This window comes from Ambystoma mexicanum, chromosome 12 (assembly GCF_040938575.1).
Source record: "Ambystoma mexicanum isolate Mex_15411 chromosome 12, UKY_AmexF1_1, whole genome shotgun sequence".
Lineage (NCBI taxonomy): Eukaryota > Metazoa > Chordata > Amphibia > Caudata > Ambystomatidae > Ambystoma > Ambystoma mexicanum.
The window spans coordinates 1004480724-1004498230 of NC_090936.1; the positions used below are offsets into that span (position 1 = coordinate 1004480724).

At 46.7% G+C, this 17507-nt stretch overlaps 1 protein-coding gene across 3 annotated transcripts in view; it reads left to right on the forward strand.

Moving 5' to 3' along the window:
* Positions 1-17507, forward strand: part of CCDC136 (coiled-coil domain containing 136) — a 391788-nt gene that overhangs the window by 258566 nt on the left and 115715 nt on the right. The window contains exon 9 of one of the 3 annotated variants that reach the window (XM_069629531.1): positions 6510-6618. The exons of 1 other annotated variant lie outside the window; for it this stretch is intronic. In XM_069629531.1, coding sequence (XP_069485632.1) covers positions 6510-6608 — 99 coding nt within the window. In that variant the 3' untranslated portion in view covers positions 6609-6618. The remainder of the gene's footprint in view (positions 1-6509; positions 6619-17507) is intronic. One more of the 3 variants, XM_069629533.1, reaches the window with a different exon arrangement.

Sequence of the window (17507 nt, forward strand, 5' to 3'; positions counted from 1 at the left end):
GGAGTGTCTACTGTTAAGGTTACTTTCAATGGTATTCAGTCTCTATATCGAAAATTATGTACCGAAACACTTATATATCTAAACATATACCTAGAAATCCCTTATATCGAATATATTCATGGTGGGGAAAAGGGTTAATTTTTGGGGGGAAACGGTGGTCGGAATGGGATTTTAGGAGACCCCCCGAAATAAAAAATAAATGTAAAAAACAAAAACAAAAAAAATCAATATTCAGGTTTTCAAAGTATATGTTTCGCTGTATAAGTGATTCGGTATGTATTATCTCAGTATAAAGATATGTAACCCTTTCAATAAGCCAGCAGTCTCCATTACTCTGGACATGCTCCTCAACTCTGAATTTTCATCACTGTTTGTGGTATCTGCTAAGGCTTGGGTACTCTGCATGGCTTGGGGCACTCTCCCCATCCCTGGATATGTCTCGGGAGGATAGCTCAGAGGCAACGTGCTCGCCTTGGAAGCAAGACGAAGTGGAGCAACACAGGTTCGATCCCTGGTCCACGCTCAGAAACCTCTGGGTATTAAGCATGTTATAAATAACCAATCATACCATATCATATGTTGAGGGTGGTCTCCACAGTCTGGGATTCTCGGCTCGCACACAGCAGAGTACTTTCGGCTCTTCTTATCTCGAGGGAGTATGGCTACTCTCACAAACCATGGCTTTCACTTAGTTGGTGGGGCCTCATTATGAGTTTGGTGGTGCAGAAATAAGGTGGGGTAACAGTGTGTACCGGCACCTTTCCAGACGGCAAATTACAAGTCTGTCAGTAGCGTCTGCAATCTAACGCCTGACCTGCCCCTTCAGGACCCTGCCGGCAGACAATTGCCGCAATCACTGACACTGGTAGCATTGGTGTCAGTGATTGTGGCATCCCCATCCCAAATCTCCACCACCCGAAATATCCCGGTAACAGCGGGATATCGGGCGATGGAGACAGTATGGTAGTTCCCCGGCATCCCACCGGAATTACCAGCGGGATACCGGGGAACTCGTGATGAGCCCCTAATATTCACCACTGCTGAAATGCCCCACTGCTCATGCTACTTTTCTGATGCTGGGTAACTCTCCACTGCCTTGGTACAGTCTCAAGTCCCCAAAGTACTCTTCACTGTTGCGGTACATATCACTGCTCAGGTTCCCCTCCTCAATGAACACTATGACCCAACCCTCGGCTCACGACCCTCGTTCAGTAAGGGGTAATCGCCACTGCTCAGAAAGCTCTTCTCCATGGAGGGTGCAGTGCACTGCTGTGAATACTTCTCACTGCTCTGATTATCTGCCACTGCCAGGGGCAGCTTCCATTGCTGGGGTTGTTCTGCAGAGCTGGGCTTCTAAGGATACTTTTATACTTTCCCGCCGCGATAATCTCATGCTTCAATCGTCTGGGTAGTCTGTAAAGTCTCGAATCCCTCTCGATTAATCACGAAGCTGTCCGCAGTCTACAGTACCCTCCATGGCTTGAAACATGTTTCACTTCCCTGAGAACCCGCTGGGTTTTCCTTCACTGGATACTTTCTCCTGCAGAGGATACGTTCTACTACTCAGGATACTCTCCACTGCTCGTTCTCCTTCTCGAGGTACTCTTCAGGACCCGGGTACTCTGCACGGCGAGTTGTCTTCTTAACTGCTCTGGGAAGAATGATTGGACTGCTTGGGATAGTTTATGCAGCTGTGGGTACTTTTCACAAGCTGGGGCTGGTCTCTAGAGTCAAGGATATCCTCCGTCACTCAAGGTGCCCAATCAGGAGATAGTCTGCACGGCTGGGGTGACGCTCCAAAGCTGAAGTCTATTTTGACGGCTCAGGGCTACTCCCCAAAGTCAAGGAGTACTCCTTACACCTGGGGGTCCTTTCAACAGCCCAGAGTGCTCTCCGCTGCTCAGGGTTTTCTCCACTGGCTGAGGTGCTGGACAATAGCGTAGGGGAATATCCACTGCTCAAGATCCTCTAAAGTGCATGGGATGCTCTCTAGAGCTTAGAGGTATCTAAAAGATCAGTGAGCTCTCCACTGCACTTAGCACTCTGCACTGAGCAGTATCCCTTACATTGCTTGTGGGGCACTCCAGAGCCAGGCAATTCTCCATTGCTAGCACTATGCTCCTCTGCTGGATTTCCTTCAGTATCCGATTGTGCTCTGCCATGCTTGGAATATCCGCCACTGTGCTAGCTTGTTTTCTTTCTTTCTTTCTTTCTTTCTTTCTTTCTTTCTTTCTTTCTTTCTTTCTTTCTTTCTTTCTTTCTTTCGTTCTTTCTTTCTTTCTTTCTTTCTTTCTTTCTTTCTTTCTTTCTTTCTTTCTTTCTTTCTTTCTTCCACTCTTTATTAAGTTAACCCAGCATGTTACTACACCTCAAATATTAATTGGTGTGAATGTGTACTTTTTGTACCGTATATTTGTTGTTTGGTCCAGAGAAACAGACCACTACCTCAGTATTTTTCTTGGAAGGACTTCTTTGTGGACTGGCAGGATCACTGCATGCAGTGTTAGCACCTACATCCCTGCTGCCATTGGTCATTCCAAACCTTATATGGGGTATTGGTTACTCCCCATTCTAAAGCCCTGCAAGGACTTCTTTGTGGATTGGCAGGATCACTGCATGCAGTGTTAGCACCTACACCCCTGCTGCCATCGGAAATTCCAGGCGCGATTAGGGTGTATTGGTTACCCCCCATTCTACAGCCCTGTAAGGACTTCTTTGTGGATTGGCAGGATCACTGCATGCAGTTTTAGTACCTGCAGCCCTGCTGCCATTGTGTGGGGAGAACATACTTGAACTCACAAGAAGGCTTTCAAAACCCTCATACTGGCTGTTTTATCATCACGGCCACGGGTGTAATGAAGGCCAACAGCTCAGAAGTAATGCACACACATACACAAATGACTTTGATCATTTTAGTCCAACCCTCTGCGAGCACTTAGCATTTACTTTTGCCCCCAACCCTTTTACTATTGTGGCAGGGCTCATCATAGACTCCCGCTGCACTTTTCTGTCTACCGCTAGTTTGAGATTTAGGTGGAACACCTTAGTCAGTGTACATTTTTGTAAGTCAATATTTTGCACCTTTATTTTTTGGCCTCCATTTTTTCCCTCAATATATTTGGAGCCTATATATTTCTATTCAATATTTTCTATGCATACCTGCAAAATGAAGGGTCTACACTCTATCAGGTAAATACAGGATAATCCCACACTGGTATATGAATATTACTCATCGTTATTCAGTATCAGGTAGCTTGAAATATCTGTATACAACCAAACAAGAACAATCCTTGCCTGAAAGGAATTCAACAAACGAAAGGACTAGCCTACACTTGTTGAATTTTTTGTGAACATCATTAATTTAATGAATATTTAAAAGGAAATCAAATTAGACAAATAATGTGAGCGTTGCTTGGTTACAATCCTAATTTTTCAAAAGAGAAACTTAATTGTAAATCATAAAAAGTAATCCTGGTGTATCGGCCTCATTACGAGTTTGGCTCTAATTCGGTGGTAAATCTGACAAACTACCAACAAACTAAATTACTGTTACCCCCACCTGGTACTGTGGAGTTACCGCAGGATTACAAGTGGTGGTAATTCCCCATATTTGGTGTTGTTAGGACTCTTAAGTTTTTTTTGGCATATTCACTTCTGGTGGAATTACCGCGCAGCCAATCTGCTGATTTTTGGAGGTAAAGTGGAGGATTAACCTTCAACACGAAGCTGGAGGTGAATATGCCACTTTCCCTCCAAAAATTTACCCTGCAGTAATTCCACCAGCGGTAAATCTGCCAAAGTGGTGGTAACGGAATTACTGCCACTTTTTTTTCCACAACACCAAACTTGTAATGAGGCCCGATATCTTTTGCAAGGTCATAGAGATCAACAATTGCATTCTGGCAGGAGAAATAACATTGTTTATATAATTTAAGGTCTGTTTAAATATTCATTACATTACTGACGTACATGCCCAATTCAACTAGTGTATGATATACCTTTCAAAATTCTCTGCTGGGTCTTCATTTCATCACTCCCTAACATGACACAGGACATTTACCATTAGCATGAATTTCCTGACAGGTAACATTGGCTAGCCATGTTCAGGCAAAGGATGGTGTGCCTGGCACAGCGTAACTGGGACAGGTTGCGTGGAAAGTAACCCCCATCTCTTTAGGGCCTCATCACGAGTTGGGCTGTATCCCGGCTGTAATACAGCCAGACTGTAATAGCCCTAGTACGGACTGGTCCGGTGGTATTACCGCCAGATCACGGGTTGGTTGATAATGGTAAATCCCCATTCCCCATTGGGTCCATTGGATTCAATGGGGCATTTTCAGTGCTAATTATGCGGGCTAATACAGCCGGCGGTAATACAGCCGAAAACAAGGGATTTTCACCTCCAGATTAAGGATGGAGGTAAAACATCACATTTACCGCCCAACTCGTGAAAGGGCCAGCCCTTAAATGCGGCAGTAATACCGTTACCACCACATTTAAGGGCTACAGCCCAACTCGTGTCCTCATCCCTCCCGCTGGACTTTTAACTCCCTTCCCAGCGTGGTTGTAGAAATGAACAAAAGACAAACGCTGCTTCTTCTCGTGGTTGTGGGAGAGTCGAGGGATTAATGGAGCAAAGACGTGAAAGGGAGCTTTGTCTGCTTGTGTATTTAACTACAATTTCTCTCTTTTGTCTCCTTTTTTCATTTACCTTTGTTGCTTCTCCTCCTGTCTCTTAATTTGCCTCACCCCGAAACCTTATCACGTTCACATGTTGCTGTTCAATCATGGCCCCATTTCTCACCCTCCCTTCTGCATCCACCACTTCACCTGTTTTACATGAATGTGGATGCCTTCCCCACCCTTTTCCTTATTATCTCCCTCTGTGACTGCCCTTGCAACACTCTGCATTCTCTTTACTTCCCTGGCTACCCTTCTATTCTCTACTTTACCTCTCTGTCTCTTCCTCTATGCCCTATCTCTTCTCTTCCATCTGCCCTTACACCCACTCTTCTTCCTATCACTTTTCTATTGATTCCTGCTTTTTTGTCTTTCCTTCTCTCTCCCGCTTTCCTGGTTATTCGTTTACTCTCGCCCCTTGTGTCATATGCTGCTCTTTCCCCTGTCCCTCTTTCTCTGTCTCTATCTTGTCCCTCTCTACTCATGTGCGCCTGTTTTACATGCTTGGTACCTGCCCTTGCTTCTCCCCTCTGTCTTTGGCATTCTCACTTTCCTATCCCTGTCCGCCCCACTCTCTCCGTGCACGTCTGTGTCTCGCCACCTCTCTCTAACATTGTCTCTGCATTGCCCCGGGCCCATCTGCCTCCTCCACCCCACTCCTCTGACATGTTCAATCCCCCTGCCTCTTTGTCTCTGACATTACCTCTCCCTCTTCTTTCCTCTGCCTCCTGCCCTTTCTCCGGCATTCCTTTGGCACTCCCTGTTCCCCCCATGATTTTTGTCCTGTACCGTTGTCCTTTCTTACATTCACCCTTTCCCCTTCTTCTCGTACATTCGTCTGACTACTGCAACCCTTTGTATCTTTTTCACACATCTTCTTCCTACACACTTTTCTCTCTCTCTCGCTGTTTCTTTTTGCCAAACCGCTATCTCCATTTTCTCTCTCTCCCTTCATGAATCTCTCGTGCTTTCTGTTTTTCGCTTTTCATTGTTGTGCATTTGCTATTCTGTTCTTTCCTCTGTTGTTTCCCCTTTCTCTTCTACCCATCCCCTCACTGTCTCTATTTCTGTTTGCCATTTTCTTTTCCACTCGCTCTCTCCGCTCCATTTGCTGTCCATATATCCCCCATTACTATTTTCTTTGCCATGTTCTTCCCCCTCTTTTCCACCAATCTTCATTCCTCTGTTATCATTTTATTTTCCTTCCCCCACACTCTTCTCTTTCCATGCCCCTTTGTATTTCTTCATTTCCACGTTGCTTTATTTTTTCTTTTACTTTCTTTCTGGTTGTGTCTCTCTGTTTCGCCCACACCCCTTCTCTGACACCCTGCCTCCATTTCTTTTTCTATCTGCGTTATTTATTTTCCCTCTTCCCCTTTTTTCATGCCCCACCTCCTCCTCACTTTCTCTCCTGCAAATCCTGCCTCCTCTTCCACTCTACCCATTTCTTTTCTTTCTCCCACATACATACCGCCGCCTCACTCTTTTCTCCTGCTGTGCCTGCTTACTTTTCCTTCCACCCCTCTCTAACCACATCATTTACCTCCATGTTTTCTTTCATTCTCTTGCCACTTTGTCCTGTTTCTCTCCTCCCTTCCTCCTGTCTTCTCTCCTCTTCTTCACACCTCACTCCTGCTTCCTCTCTTATTCTCTCGTCCTCTCCTCTATCATGTCCTACCCCGTCTCCCCCTCATCTCTTGCTCCCCTGACTCCCTCGCGGTGTTGCTGTCTGTCTTCATCTGTGCATCATTGTTCACGCCCCCCTCATGTTTCCATGCTCTGCCACCTTTGCCTGGCTCCCCCTTTCTGCCTCATCCCTTGTTTCTTAGGACCCCTCTGTTTCTGACCCCCCTGTTCTCTCCGTTCCCCTCGTAGGACTGGTTGTTATAGTGGCGCTGCTCTGGTGCTGGTGGGCAGAGACCTCGTAAAGCGGATCAGGTACTGGTATTGCCGTCTCTCTGCAGCTTCTTACACTCAGCGGTGCCCGTGGCAGGATGGCGCTGCCCTGACCATTCCGCTTGCACTTCCGTTGTCTGTCTTCTAGCTCTCCCCTCCTCCTGTTTCCGCAGTCGTCACCACGTGTGTGAGCCTTCCTGTCTCTTCCTTCTGCCTCGTTTTTACCGCTTCTTGCTCCTCATTTTGTGTCCCATTCTCCCGCCTCCGTGAATCTCTGCTTCAATCTCCCAGTCACCCATATTTCTGTTTCATTCTATTTTATTTTTCATTCTATTTTATTTTGTACCTGTTTATTGTCTGCGCGTCCATCCATTCCTTTCTTAGTGCCACACCTTTTTGCTCCTCAATCTCTCTATTTCCCCTCCACTATTCTTTCTTTCTTTCTTTCGTTCTTTCTTTCTTTCTTTCTTTCTTTCTTTCTTTCTTTCTTTCTTTCTTTCTTTCTTTCTTTCTTTCTTTCTTTCTTTCTTTCTTTCTTTCTTTCTTCTCTATCTTATGTCCACTGGTTTTTAGGTTCGTCAGTCCATGTTTGTGTCTCTCATTCACAGCTGCAAACCCCTGCTGCTTTTAAGTCACCCCTTCTACATTATCTCACTTCTTGGCATCTTCTTCTTACCCTCCGTCTGTTTTGGGGGTGTGCTGTTCCTGGCTTCCATTGCCCTCGTTCCTTTCCTTGTTTTTAGCTTTCCCTTCTCTTTCTCTTTCAGTTATCTGATCATATTTCTTTACATTCTTGAAACTAATGTTCTTTATTCTTTTTGGTTCCTATGTTTTTGGTTTTCTTTCCTGTGCTGATGGTTCTCCTTCCCTTTTCCCTTCCTCTTTCTTTGGTTATCCATCCTGCTTCCCTTTTACCTTCTTCTTGGTTATCCACCCTCTTCGTTCCTATATAGTCATCCTCTTTCCTTCCTTTGTTCTTGGTTCTCCTTCCCTTTTCCTTGGTTGCCCATTTTCTTTCCGTAGTACGTGCTTAGATCTCCTTCCCTTTTCCTTGGTTATCCATCCTCTTTCTTTCCTATGCGCTTAGTTCTCCTTCTTGTTTCCCTTCCTTTGTTCTTGGTTCTCTTTCCCCTTTCTTTGGTTATCCATCCACTTTTCTTCCCCTGTTCTTGGTTATCCTTCTCTTTCTTTGTTATTAGTTCTCCCCCTTTCCTTGGTTATCCGTCCTCTTTCCTTCCTCTGTTCTTGGTTCTCCTTCTCTTTCTTTGTTCTTGGTTCTCCTCCCCGTTCCCTGGTTATCCATCCTATTTCCTTCCTATGCTCTTAGTTCTCCTTCCCGTTTGCCTTCCTTTGTTCTTGGTTCTCCTTCCCCTTTCCTTGGTTATTCATCCTCTTCCCTTTCTATGCTCTTAATTCTCCCTCCTGTTTCACTTCCTTTGTTCTTGGTTCTCCATCCTCTTCCCTTCCTATGCTCTTAGTTCTCCTTCCCGATTCCCTTCCTTTGTTCTTGGTTCTCCTTCCCTTTTCATTGGTGAACCATCCTCTTTCCGTCCTATGTTCTTGATTCTCCTTCTCTTTCTTTGTTCTTGGTTCTCCTCCCCGTTCCCTGGTTATCCATCCTATTTCCTTCCTATGCTCTTAGTTCTCCTTCTCGTTTCCCTTCCTTTGTTCTTGGTTCTCCTTCCTCTTTCCTTGGTTAGCCATCCCCTTCCCTTCCTATGATCTTAGTTCTCCTTCCTGTTTGCCTTCCTTTGTTCTTGGTTCTCCTTCCCTTTTCCTTGGTTATTCATCCTCTTCCTTTTCTATGCTCTTAATTCTCCTTCCCTTTCCCCTTCCTTTGTTCTTGGTTCTCCATCCTCTTCCCTTCCTCTGCTCTTAGTTCTCCTTCCCGATTCCCTTCCTTTGTTCTTGGTTCTCCTTCCCTTTTCATTGGTGAACCATCCTCTTTCCATCCTATGTTCTTGGTTCTCCTTCGCCTTTCCCTGGTTATCCTTCCTCTTCCCCTCCCTTATTCTTGGTTCATCTTTTATTTTTCCCATCCCATATTAGATCTCATTTCTTTAGGCACCCTGTTCTTGGATCCTCTTCACACTACGTTTCCTCTATTATTGAAGCCCCTCCCTCATCCCTGCTGTGCCCTCTGTGATGCCAGAGCCGAGTTCCCCTGGTTGTCTGACTGAGTAGTCAATGGGTGAATTCTCTGGCGGCTTTGTTATGTGTGTTTGTGGGAGAGGGCACAGGTTCTCTGGTGCACACCAAGGGACACAACATGGCCCAACACATGTTTAAGTCAAATCAGATTAGTGTGTAAAGTAAATAATTGATTTATGGACACAAGTTAGGTGACACCTTATGCAAATGCTGAGTGGTGTTGAAATTATAACAATTAACAAAATTACACCAAAACGTTGGAAAATTGTTGTATCTGGTCTTACTGTACTCAACATTCACATATGAAAGGCGCTGTTTATCCATTTACGAATGATGGAGTGTCCATATAACATTCACAAAGATAAAAGAGAGACAATTTGACAAACAGTGAATAGCGGAAAATCTGGACAGATTTCTCCCCTCCCTGCCCCGCCCCCCCCAAATAGAATAAGGCACCACAGTAAATATAAGGCCTTTTAATTTTTGGAAAAATTTCAAATCTTCCTCGGAAAGGGAAGATTGCTTTTTCTTTACTGTATATTTCTTAAAACCCCAATAAATAAACAGGCAAACTAATAAATATATAAATAAATACCACAATGCTTCACAGTGAGTAGGTATTTACATAGACCAGATGGGCTGCCTAGAGGCCAGACAGCAGTGGCAGGCGGACAAACTATAGATTCCGCAGAACTGAAAATCAGCTGATTGCTTCGGGTGTGAAGTACACCTTGCAATTTCTATCCATTTCTTGTCATTTCTTGAGGTGCAATTGAAGATTCAGGGCGTCTCTTAAATCAGGGATGTTTTCATCGTCATAAGGGTGCTGTCAATGCCGACAGGTAGAGCCTTGAAACCTAGGTGCTTGGGTGATGGGTGCGAGGGAGCGCGCACAGCCCTTAGGGAATGCCGGTACCTTTGGGAGAAGGGCGCCATTTGGGCTTGCAGCCCTCTGCTGTGCACAGGTGTGCATTCTTACTTGGACTAAATTCTGTCTCCACTGGCCTATCTTTGTGATGAATTCTGTCTCCACTGCCCATTGGATGGTCAAGGAAAGGCAGGACCTCTACATCTGGCCCAAGACTGCAGAAGGCCTAGGCATGTGTGGTGCTTAAAGGCTGGATGCAGGTTCAGGGATGCAGTTCACACACTGTCATGGAAGGTCTCTAGAGCTGGGGCTACACCATCCCTTGGCTGGCTGTGCACCAGATCCAAGACTGCAGAAGGCCTAGGCATATGTGGTGCTTAAAGGCTGGATGCAGGTGCAGGTGTGCAGTTCACACACTCTCATGGAGGGCCTCTATAGCTGGCGCTCCGCCTCCCCTTGTGAGGAGGCTGTGCATCAGACGCAAGACTGCAGAAGACCTAGGCATATGTGGTGCTTAAAGGCTGGATGCAGGTGCAGGTGTGCAGTGCACACACTCTCATGGAGGGCCTCTAGTGCTGGGGCTACGCCTCCCCTTGGTGGGCTGTGCATCAGACCTAAGACTGCAGAAGGCCTAGGCATGTGTGGTGCTTAAAGGCTGGATGCAGGTGCAGGGGTGTGGTGCACACACTCTCATGGAGGGCCTTGTCGGCTCGGGAGGTTGGCCTCACACACCCCGAGTCAGATGGCACTCTCACGTTTACACGCACACCAAGAACGGGACATAGGCAGGGTACAAGGCACAAACTCCTTTATTCCCCATCAGCGTAATACCCACTTAACTTCCTGTTCCTCCTCAAACCAGTACATCACCTAGCAACGTGACATCTCCCCCCTTTTAACATGCAGTCAACTAAGAACCATTACCCCATTTCCTCGATAAGTCTCTGAGGCTTCATGCGGAACGCTTAGGTCTCCGGTGTGGGCCAAGTTCGGGTGCTCTCGCGTCGTCGCTCTCACTATTCTCTTCTCCTTCCGAGGGCTCCCCGTCTCCAAGATACGGGTCATTCGAGGACTGGTCATCCGTGAAGGTGTGCAACTGTTCCCATAGCTGGGGCAGACTGCCCACTATTTTCTTAAAGTGAGATGCATTTCTTGTAGTGGAGTGATGATGTTCTCCACTAGCCGTCACTATGGTGACCTTTCTGCTGGTTACTATCAATCATTCTGGCATGAACGTGGCGTCCTCCTTTCTCACTTTCGGTTGGCATACCACCACTTGGTCTCCTGGCTCAATGCAACATTCTGTTGCCCCTCGCCAGGCATCCGCCCTCTCTTTCATTTTCTCTTTCTATTCCTGGTCCCTAACTTGGGCCCTTTGTTCTTGCTGTTTAGTATAAGGCACAACAGGTGCTTCTGGAAATCTCGTTCTGATGACTCGCTGAAACATGAGATCAGATGGGATGATCCCCATGGTGCTGTGTGATGTATGTCGGTATTCCTGAAGGAGTTGTTACAGCGCTTGTTCGAACGGCTTATTGACCAAGTTGGCTGTTTGCAGGGCCTGTTTGATGTTGGCCATGAACCGTTCCACAGTGCCGTTGGCTTGGGGCCACCGCTGAGTTATCTTGCGATGTTGGAACCCCATTTATCCTGCAAAGTTCTCAAACTCCTGGCCCATAAATGGCGGCCCATTGTCTGACTTCAATATGACGCACGTCGCCGAGGTAGAGTCTATCAGTTGGGCGTCCGGGAATCAAGGGTGTTCATCGATTAACACCACCGCGTACATCCCATTGCGCAGTGGTCCAAAAAGGTCCACCGCCACTTCTTCCCAGCCTCCTTCTGGGAGAGGGGACATCTGTAATGGGTTGGGGTGTGGCGGGGGAGCCACCAGAGCGCAGGTGTTGCATCTGCCAACTATTTCCTCCACCAGCGTGTCCAGTTTAGGGAAACACACCTTCTGGCATAAGATGCACTTTGTGGAAAACACCCCCCGGTGGCCCTCGTGCGCCAGCATGACTGTGCGCTCCCTCAACGAGACAGCGATGACGACTTTGCAGCCCTTCAAGACAACGGGGGTCATTACGAGTTTTGAGGTAGCCATTGCGCTATTAGCGCCATGGCTGCCTCCAAACTCGTGTCCGGGTCCAGGTTGTCGGAATGGGGACTTACCGGTCATTCCAACCTTGGAGGACCTGGTAAGTCCCCATTCTGAAAACCATTCCCCATTCCCATTCGAGCCCCCACAGGGCTCAATCGGAATGGGGAAGGAGGAAGGAGCTAATAACGGGCCCGCAAATAGCGGGCCCATTATTAGTTCCCTGGTCCCTTAGGCGGCCTTAGTGGGACATGCTAAGGGACCTCGGAATGCGGCAATAGGGGGTTAACGGCACCAGCATCCTTACCGGGCATACAGTGGCCCTCATTAGGACCCTGGCGTTAAGGGGTTAACAGCGCCATAAAAGGTGTCGACGCCGTTAAACCCTTAACGCCTTACTACGAGGTCCCTTTGCGGGACCCGACCTTAACGGCTGGTCTAGACCAGCCGTTAAAGTAGGGGCCCGCAAAGGGACTCTCGAGGTAAGTACGGTAGCGCAATTTGCGGTACCGTACTTACCGCCTTCCCCATTCCCATTATGCCCTATGGGGCAAAAATGGGAATGGGGAAAGGCCATGGTGGCATGGGGAATTACTGCCCCGCCAACCTTGGAATGGGGTGGTAATTCCCCATTCCGCCAAGGCGGACACCGGCATCGACCATGGTGCTAATAGCACCATGGTTTTCCGCCAGAGTCCTAATGAGGGCCAGTGAGTCACTATCACCATGACTGGGTCACTTTCCGATTCATTCCTCAGGGTGGTCCATTCAACAGGCAGGGGTTGCAGGTGGTGGATGGCATAGTTGATGTACGCATCAGCGATGGATGGGCCGACCTAAGTGGACTCTGTGGGGTGCCGTGACAGATAGTCAGTCGGGTTCTGTACCTTACCAGGGCGGTGGATGATCTCAAATTTGTAATCTTTCAGGCACAAATCCCACCTGGTGATTCTGGGGGGCATTCTTTTCTTGGGGTCACTGAATACCGTTAGCAGGGCCTGGTGGTCAGTGACAATTGTGAAAGCCTTCCCATACAGGAAGAGATGGAAGTACTCACAGGTCCACACCGCTGCAAGGCTGTACTTCTCCGCCTGCGAATGTGCCTGTTTGGTGGCCGTGAGGCTGCAGCTGGCATATGCTACAATGAACTTGACTTCCGTGTTCGCAGGGTCCCTTTGAGTCAGGATGGCGCTGAGGCCGACCGGGCTGGCATCAACGATGACCTCCATCCTTCTGTCTGCATCGAAATAGGCGATGTCCTCGGCTTTGGAAATGTCATTCCTGATGGTCTCAAACACGAGTTGGCAGTATGGCGACCATTTGAACGGTTGGTCCTTCCGGGTGAGTAAGCGGAGGGGATTGCTGACAGTGGTATAGTTCTGCAGGTACCTTGAGCAGTAGCTGGCCAGTCCCAGGAATGACTGCAGCTCCGAGACGTATTGAGGTGGCTGTGCTGTGTTGAGGGCAGCAACTTTTTCCAGGTCTGGCTGCATGCCCTGCTTGGAAAATATGTGGCCAAAGAATCAGAGGGAGATTTTCCTGAGCTCGCACATTTGCCCTGTTGAGTGTGAGCCCTGCAACCTCTAATGCTGAGCATACCTTGTAGAGGGCCGCGTCATGTTCCTCTTTCGTCTTGCCAAAAACCACATCATCTGAGTAGTTCAGGCAGTTTGGGACATGGCGAATGACTTTGTCTACTTCTTCCTGAAAAATCTCTGCCGCAGACAAACTGCCAAAATGGAGGCGTTTATATTGGAACAGGCTCATGTGACTGACGAACGTGGTGATATACTGTAATTCTGGTGCTATCTCGATCTGGTGGTATCCTTTTGCGATGTCTAACTTCAAAAAAAGAACCTGGCACCATGCAATAGGTGTATCATGTCAGTTATTCTGGGCACCTGGTGCCGTTCCCTTTCTATCGCCACTTTCGCCCTCCTCATGTTCACGCACAGTCTAATGGAGCTGTCTGGGGACGTTTTTGGGACAGGTACTATAGAGGATACCCATGAGGTGGGCCCTGTTGCAGGCTCAATGACATGTTGCTTTAGGAGTTGGTTGATTTCCTCTTCCACCTGCCACTGGATATTGATGGCTATGCCCCTGTACTGTTGTGCTACAGGCTTAATATCCGGGTTGATGTGGAGCTGGACTTTCCTGTTTTTCAACTTGCCCAGCCCTTTGAAGAGATTGGGGAACACCGCTTTGATGTCCTCGGGCCTTGCAAAGTACTTGTGGGCCATCAGCTGGTACAGTATGTGCACAAGCCCCATGTCCACTGCTGTTCGAAGCTGAGTATACAGCCAATGTTTACTTCTGTCTTGAGGACATGCAGCTGAAGTTTGGCTGCATGAGCCTTGTGCGTGCACACGGCTGAGATGACACCCTTGAAGGGGAGTGGCATGGTGGAGCCATACGGGTAAATATTCACTGTGGCTTTCCTGAGCTTTGGAGCATTGGGGAGGGAGTCGTATGCCTCTTCAGGCCTCTAGAGCTGGGGCTCCACCATCCCTTGGGGGGGCTATCTGCTCCTTTTGATGGGTCTCTTGGCTTCCCACTTATGGTCTCCTTCGCCTTGCTGGACAGCTTAATCCTACAAGCTCCTCCTTTACCTGGGCAAGCAAGGGTTCCTGCGGACCCCAGCCCCTTGGAAACCTCATACAGAATAAAGAACCATTACTGGGTCATCTTAGCGACTGGCACTGGGTGACAACCCTAACTCCAGCCATACACACTCAGTGTCCTTACTTTTTTATTTGTTTAATTTTGTATTTTTAAAGCTTGCATAAACTATTCAATTAAAACTCACATACACTCGAAATGATAGCTTAAATATCATTGTCATATACAGACCACCTTCTTTAGTCTCAGACTTTGAGAATGAAGTCACATCCCAATTTACTCGACTCACATCTACCAACGCATCTACTATGTTAGTTGGTGATATGAATAGAAGGAGAGGAAATAAAGAGGACAAGGAGGCTATAATGCTGGAAACAGCAATGAAAAACTTAGATTTCTCTGTACTAAATAATGAATCTACAACCCCCCCCCCCCCAAGGGATCCAGTTAGATTGGGTGTTTACCAAGACTTTGAAAGCACACAACGTTGTTATGGAACCATGTATATAGTCAGACCATGACTTAGTTACCTTTGAGGTGCAAATGAATTCGCCGTCCACCTACACTGAAAATCCCCATACCAAGGTATGGAGTAGAAACTTTAAAAGCTTTGGCCCTGAGATTCTGAAACCGTGCTTACAGAAAATCACAGATTCCTTCTTAGAAAAAGACATGTGCGAGAGCATGTTGGAAAAATATAATAAATATTTGCAAGAACTGGTAGAGGAGAAAGCCCAACTTAAACAAAAACTGGTGAGAAAAAATAGTAATCACCAGAACTGGTATAGGAAGAACTAAATAAACCTAAACAAGAGAAGGATCATGGTGCCAAAATCCCACTCAAGTAAATAAAGAAAACTGCAAAAGGGGCGATCATAGTTATAGGAAAGGCATAAGGGAAGCCAAGAAGAATCACTGTAACGAAGAAATAGAGACAGCAGCTAATGCATCTAGCAAAATTTTCAAAATACTTAAAGGTTTGAAAATCCAAAATCACCCTCCCCTCCACACACTCCCACCAGGGAAGATTGTGACAGGGTACAAGAAATCTTCGCGGCTAAGATCTCCAAGGCTCGAAATAACATCATCACAGCCAGAAGAGCGGGAGAGCCCCTTATCCTTCCAGATGAAATAATCAACCTGGAAGGAAGAGAGAGTTTCAGCTTCCTTCCCACATCTGAGGAGGAATTATGGAGAGTCATGGCCAATAGGAAACCCACCTCCTGTGCGGAGAACATTCTGCCTACTAAAATCATACTGGACAATAAAGACATTTTCACCCCAGTACTGATAAAGATAGTCAATGCTTCCTTTAAGGAAGGGGTAGTGGCAAAGGAAATTAAGAAGGTAACTATCACCCCTTTAGTGAAGAAACCAGGGCTGGATCCGAAGGATCCCAGTAATCTGAGACCTATGTTAATGTTAATGTTAATGTTAAAGGATATTTGTACCGCTCACTATCACCACCGGAGTGGTCCCCTGGTGCTCTGGTAGCTCTGAAAGGTGGGGTGAGTTAGTGGGAGTGAGCTGGAAAAGTGCAAGATGGCACTGATGTGCTCTTGGCAGACTCAGTCCGGTGGGTCCGTCGGCTGGGTTTGGGGTGTTTTACGGTCGGTAGTCGTTGTGTGCTGTTGTGCAGGTCTATGTGCGGTTTGTTTTATTGTTGCAGTGTAGTGAAGTTTGTGCGGACTGCTGCGTTTTACGCTTGTGGGTGTGTTTGGTTAGAGTTTGAGAGGTGAATGCACAGGGGTGAAATTGTTAGTGGATTGGTTATTTGGCATCGCTGAACTCTATTGAAGAACTTCAACAATGCAAATCTGCGCAACATGGTGCAAGTTGCCATGGACCTGCTAACTCTGCTAATTCTCCTATAACGAATTTGAACTTTATCCTGAAGGTCCTTGACAAAATCACAACTAATCAATTACAAAAGCATGTAGAAGATTGGAAACTACTGCACAAACAGCAATCAGGCTTCCGTGCCTCTCATACCACAGAATCAGCTATGCTCGATCTTCAGACCCACATATTAGACCTGATAGATAAGGGCAAAACAGGTATTCTCATGTTATTAGACCTCATAGCAGCGTTCAATTTGGTAGACCACCAATTCCTGCAGGAGGCACTGGCAAAAATAGCAGGTTGCACTCCTAAGGTGTTGGATTGGCTGGCATCATTCTTGAAAGACAGGAGTGCTAAAATCCACTAGGGAGATACATTTTCAGAGGCTGCCCCCATCTTGTATGGTGTTCCCCAGAGAGCTAGCCTATCGCCACTGCTTTAAACTTATACATGAGAAGTTTATGCGAGCTCTTGGAACAAATCGGCATGTTTACCAACTACGCCGATGACACGCAGCTCATTTTTTAACTCAACGGAGAAAACAGTATTGACAGCGCGAAAATAATAGATGTTTACCACATCATTGAAAATTGGATGCAACTTCACTGGATGTGGCTCAATAATATGAAAACCGAACTGATGATTTTCAGAACACAACAGGCCAGATCCAAGCTAGGGACAGAATATCAGGCCTTTTCCACCAAACAGGCCAAATATCCCAGTGATGCCTTATGTAAAAACCCTAGGGATGATTGTGGAAGCATCCGTGGGATCTGAGGCTCAGGTTAATTACCTGCAGAAAAACAATGCCTATTACATATAAGACAATTCATTAATGAGGTGAATGCATCAACTATAGCAAGAGCTGTTATCCTGTCACGCCTCAACTACGGCAATGCCCTATTGATAGGAGCCACAAAGAGGGATGTACAAAGTGTCAAGTCATGGAAAATGATGCAGTTCGAATCATTAAGAGTATCAAAAAAAGGGAGCATGTCACAACAGGGAGAAGATCCCTACACTGGCTAAGGGTGGAAGAGAGAGTACATTTCAAGGCGATGACCATAGTTCACAGATGTTTGTATGGAAAAGCCCCGAACTACTTAGATCAGAGGACAAGGCTTATCTGAACATTCCTAAAGTAAATCGTGTGCAAGTGTGGGGAAAATCCTTCCCAGTCAAGGCAGCACAATGCTGGAACAAATTGCCATTAACATTATGGCAGGAAGAGAACTATTTGAGATTCAGGAAACTTCTGGAAGATCACCTCTTCCAATGATAATCTCTTATCTCTGACCCCTCTCTATAACACATAATATTATGCGCATTGGATTATTCTGGACATTCCCG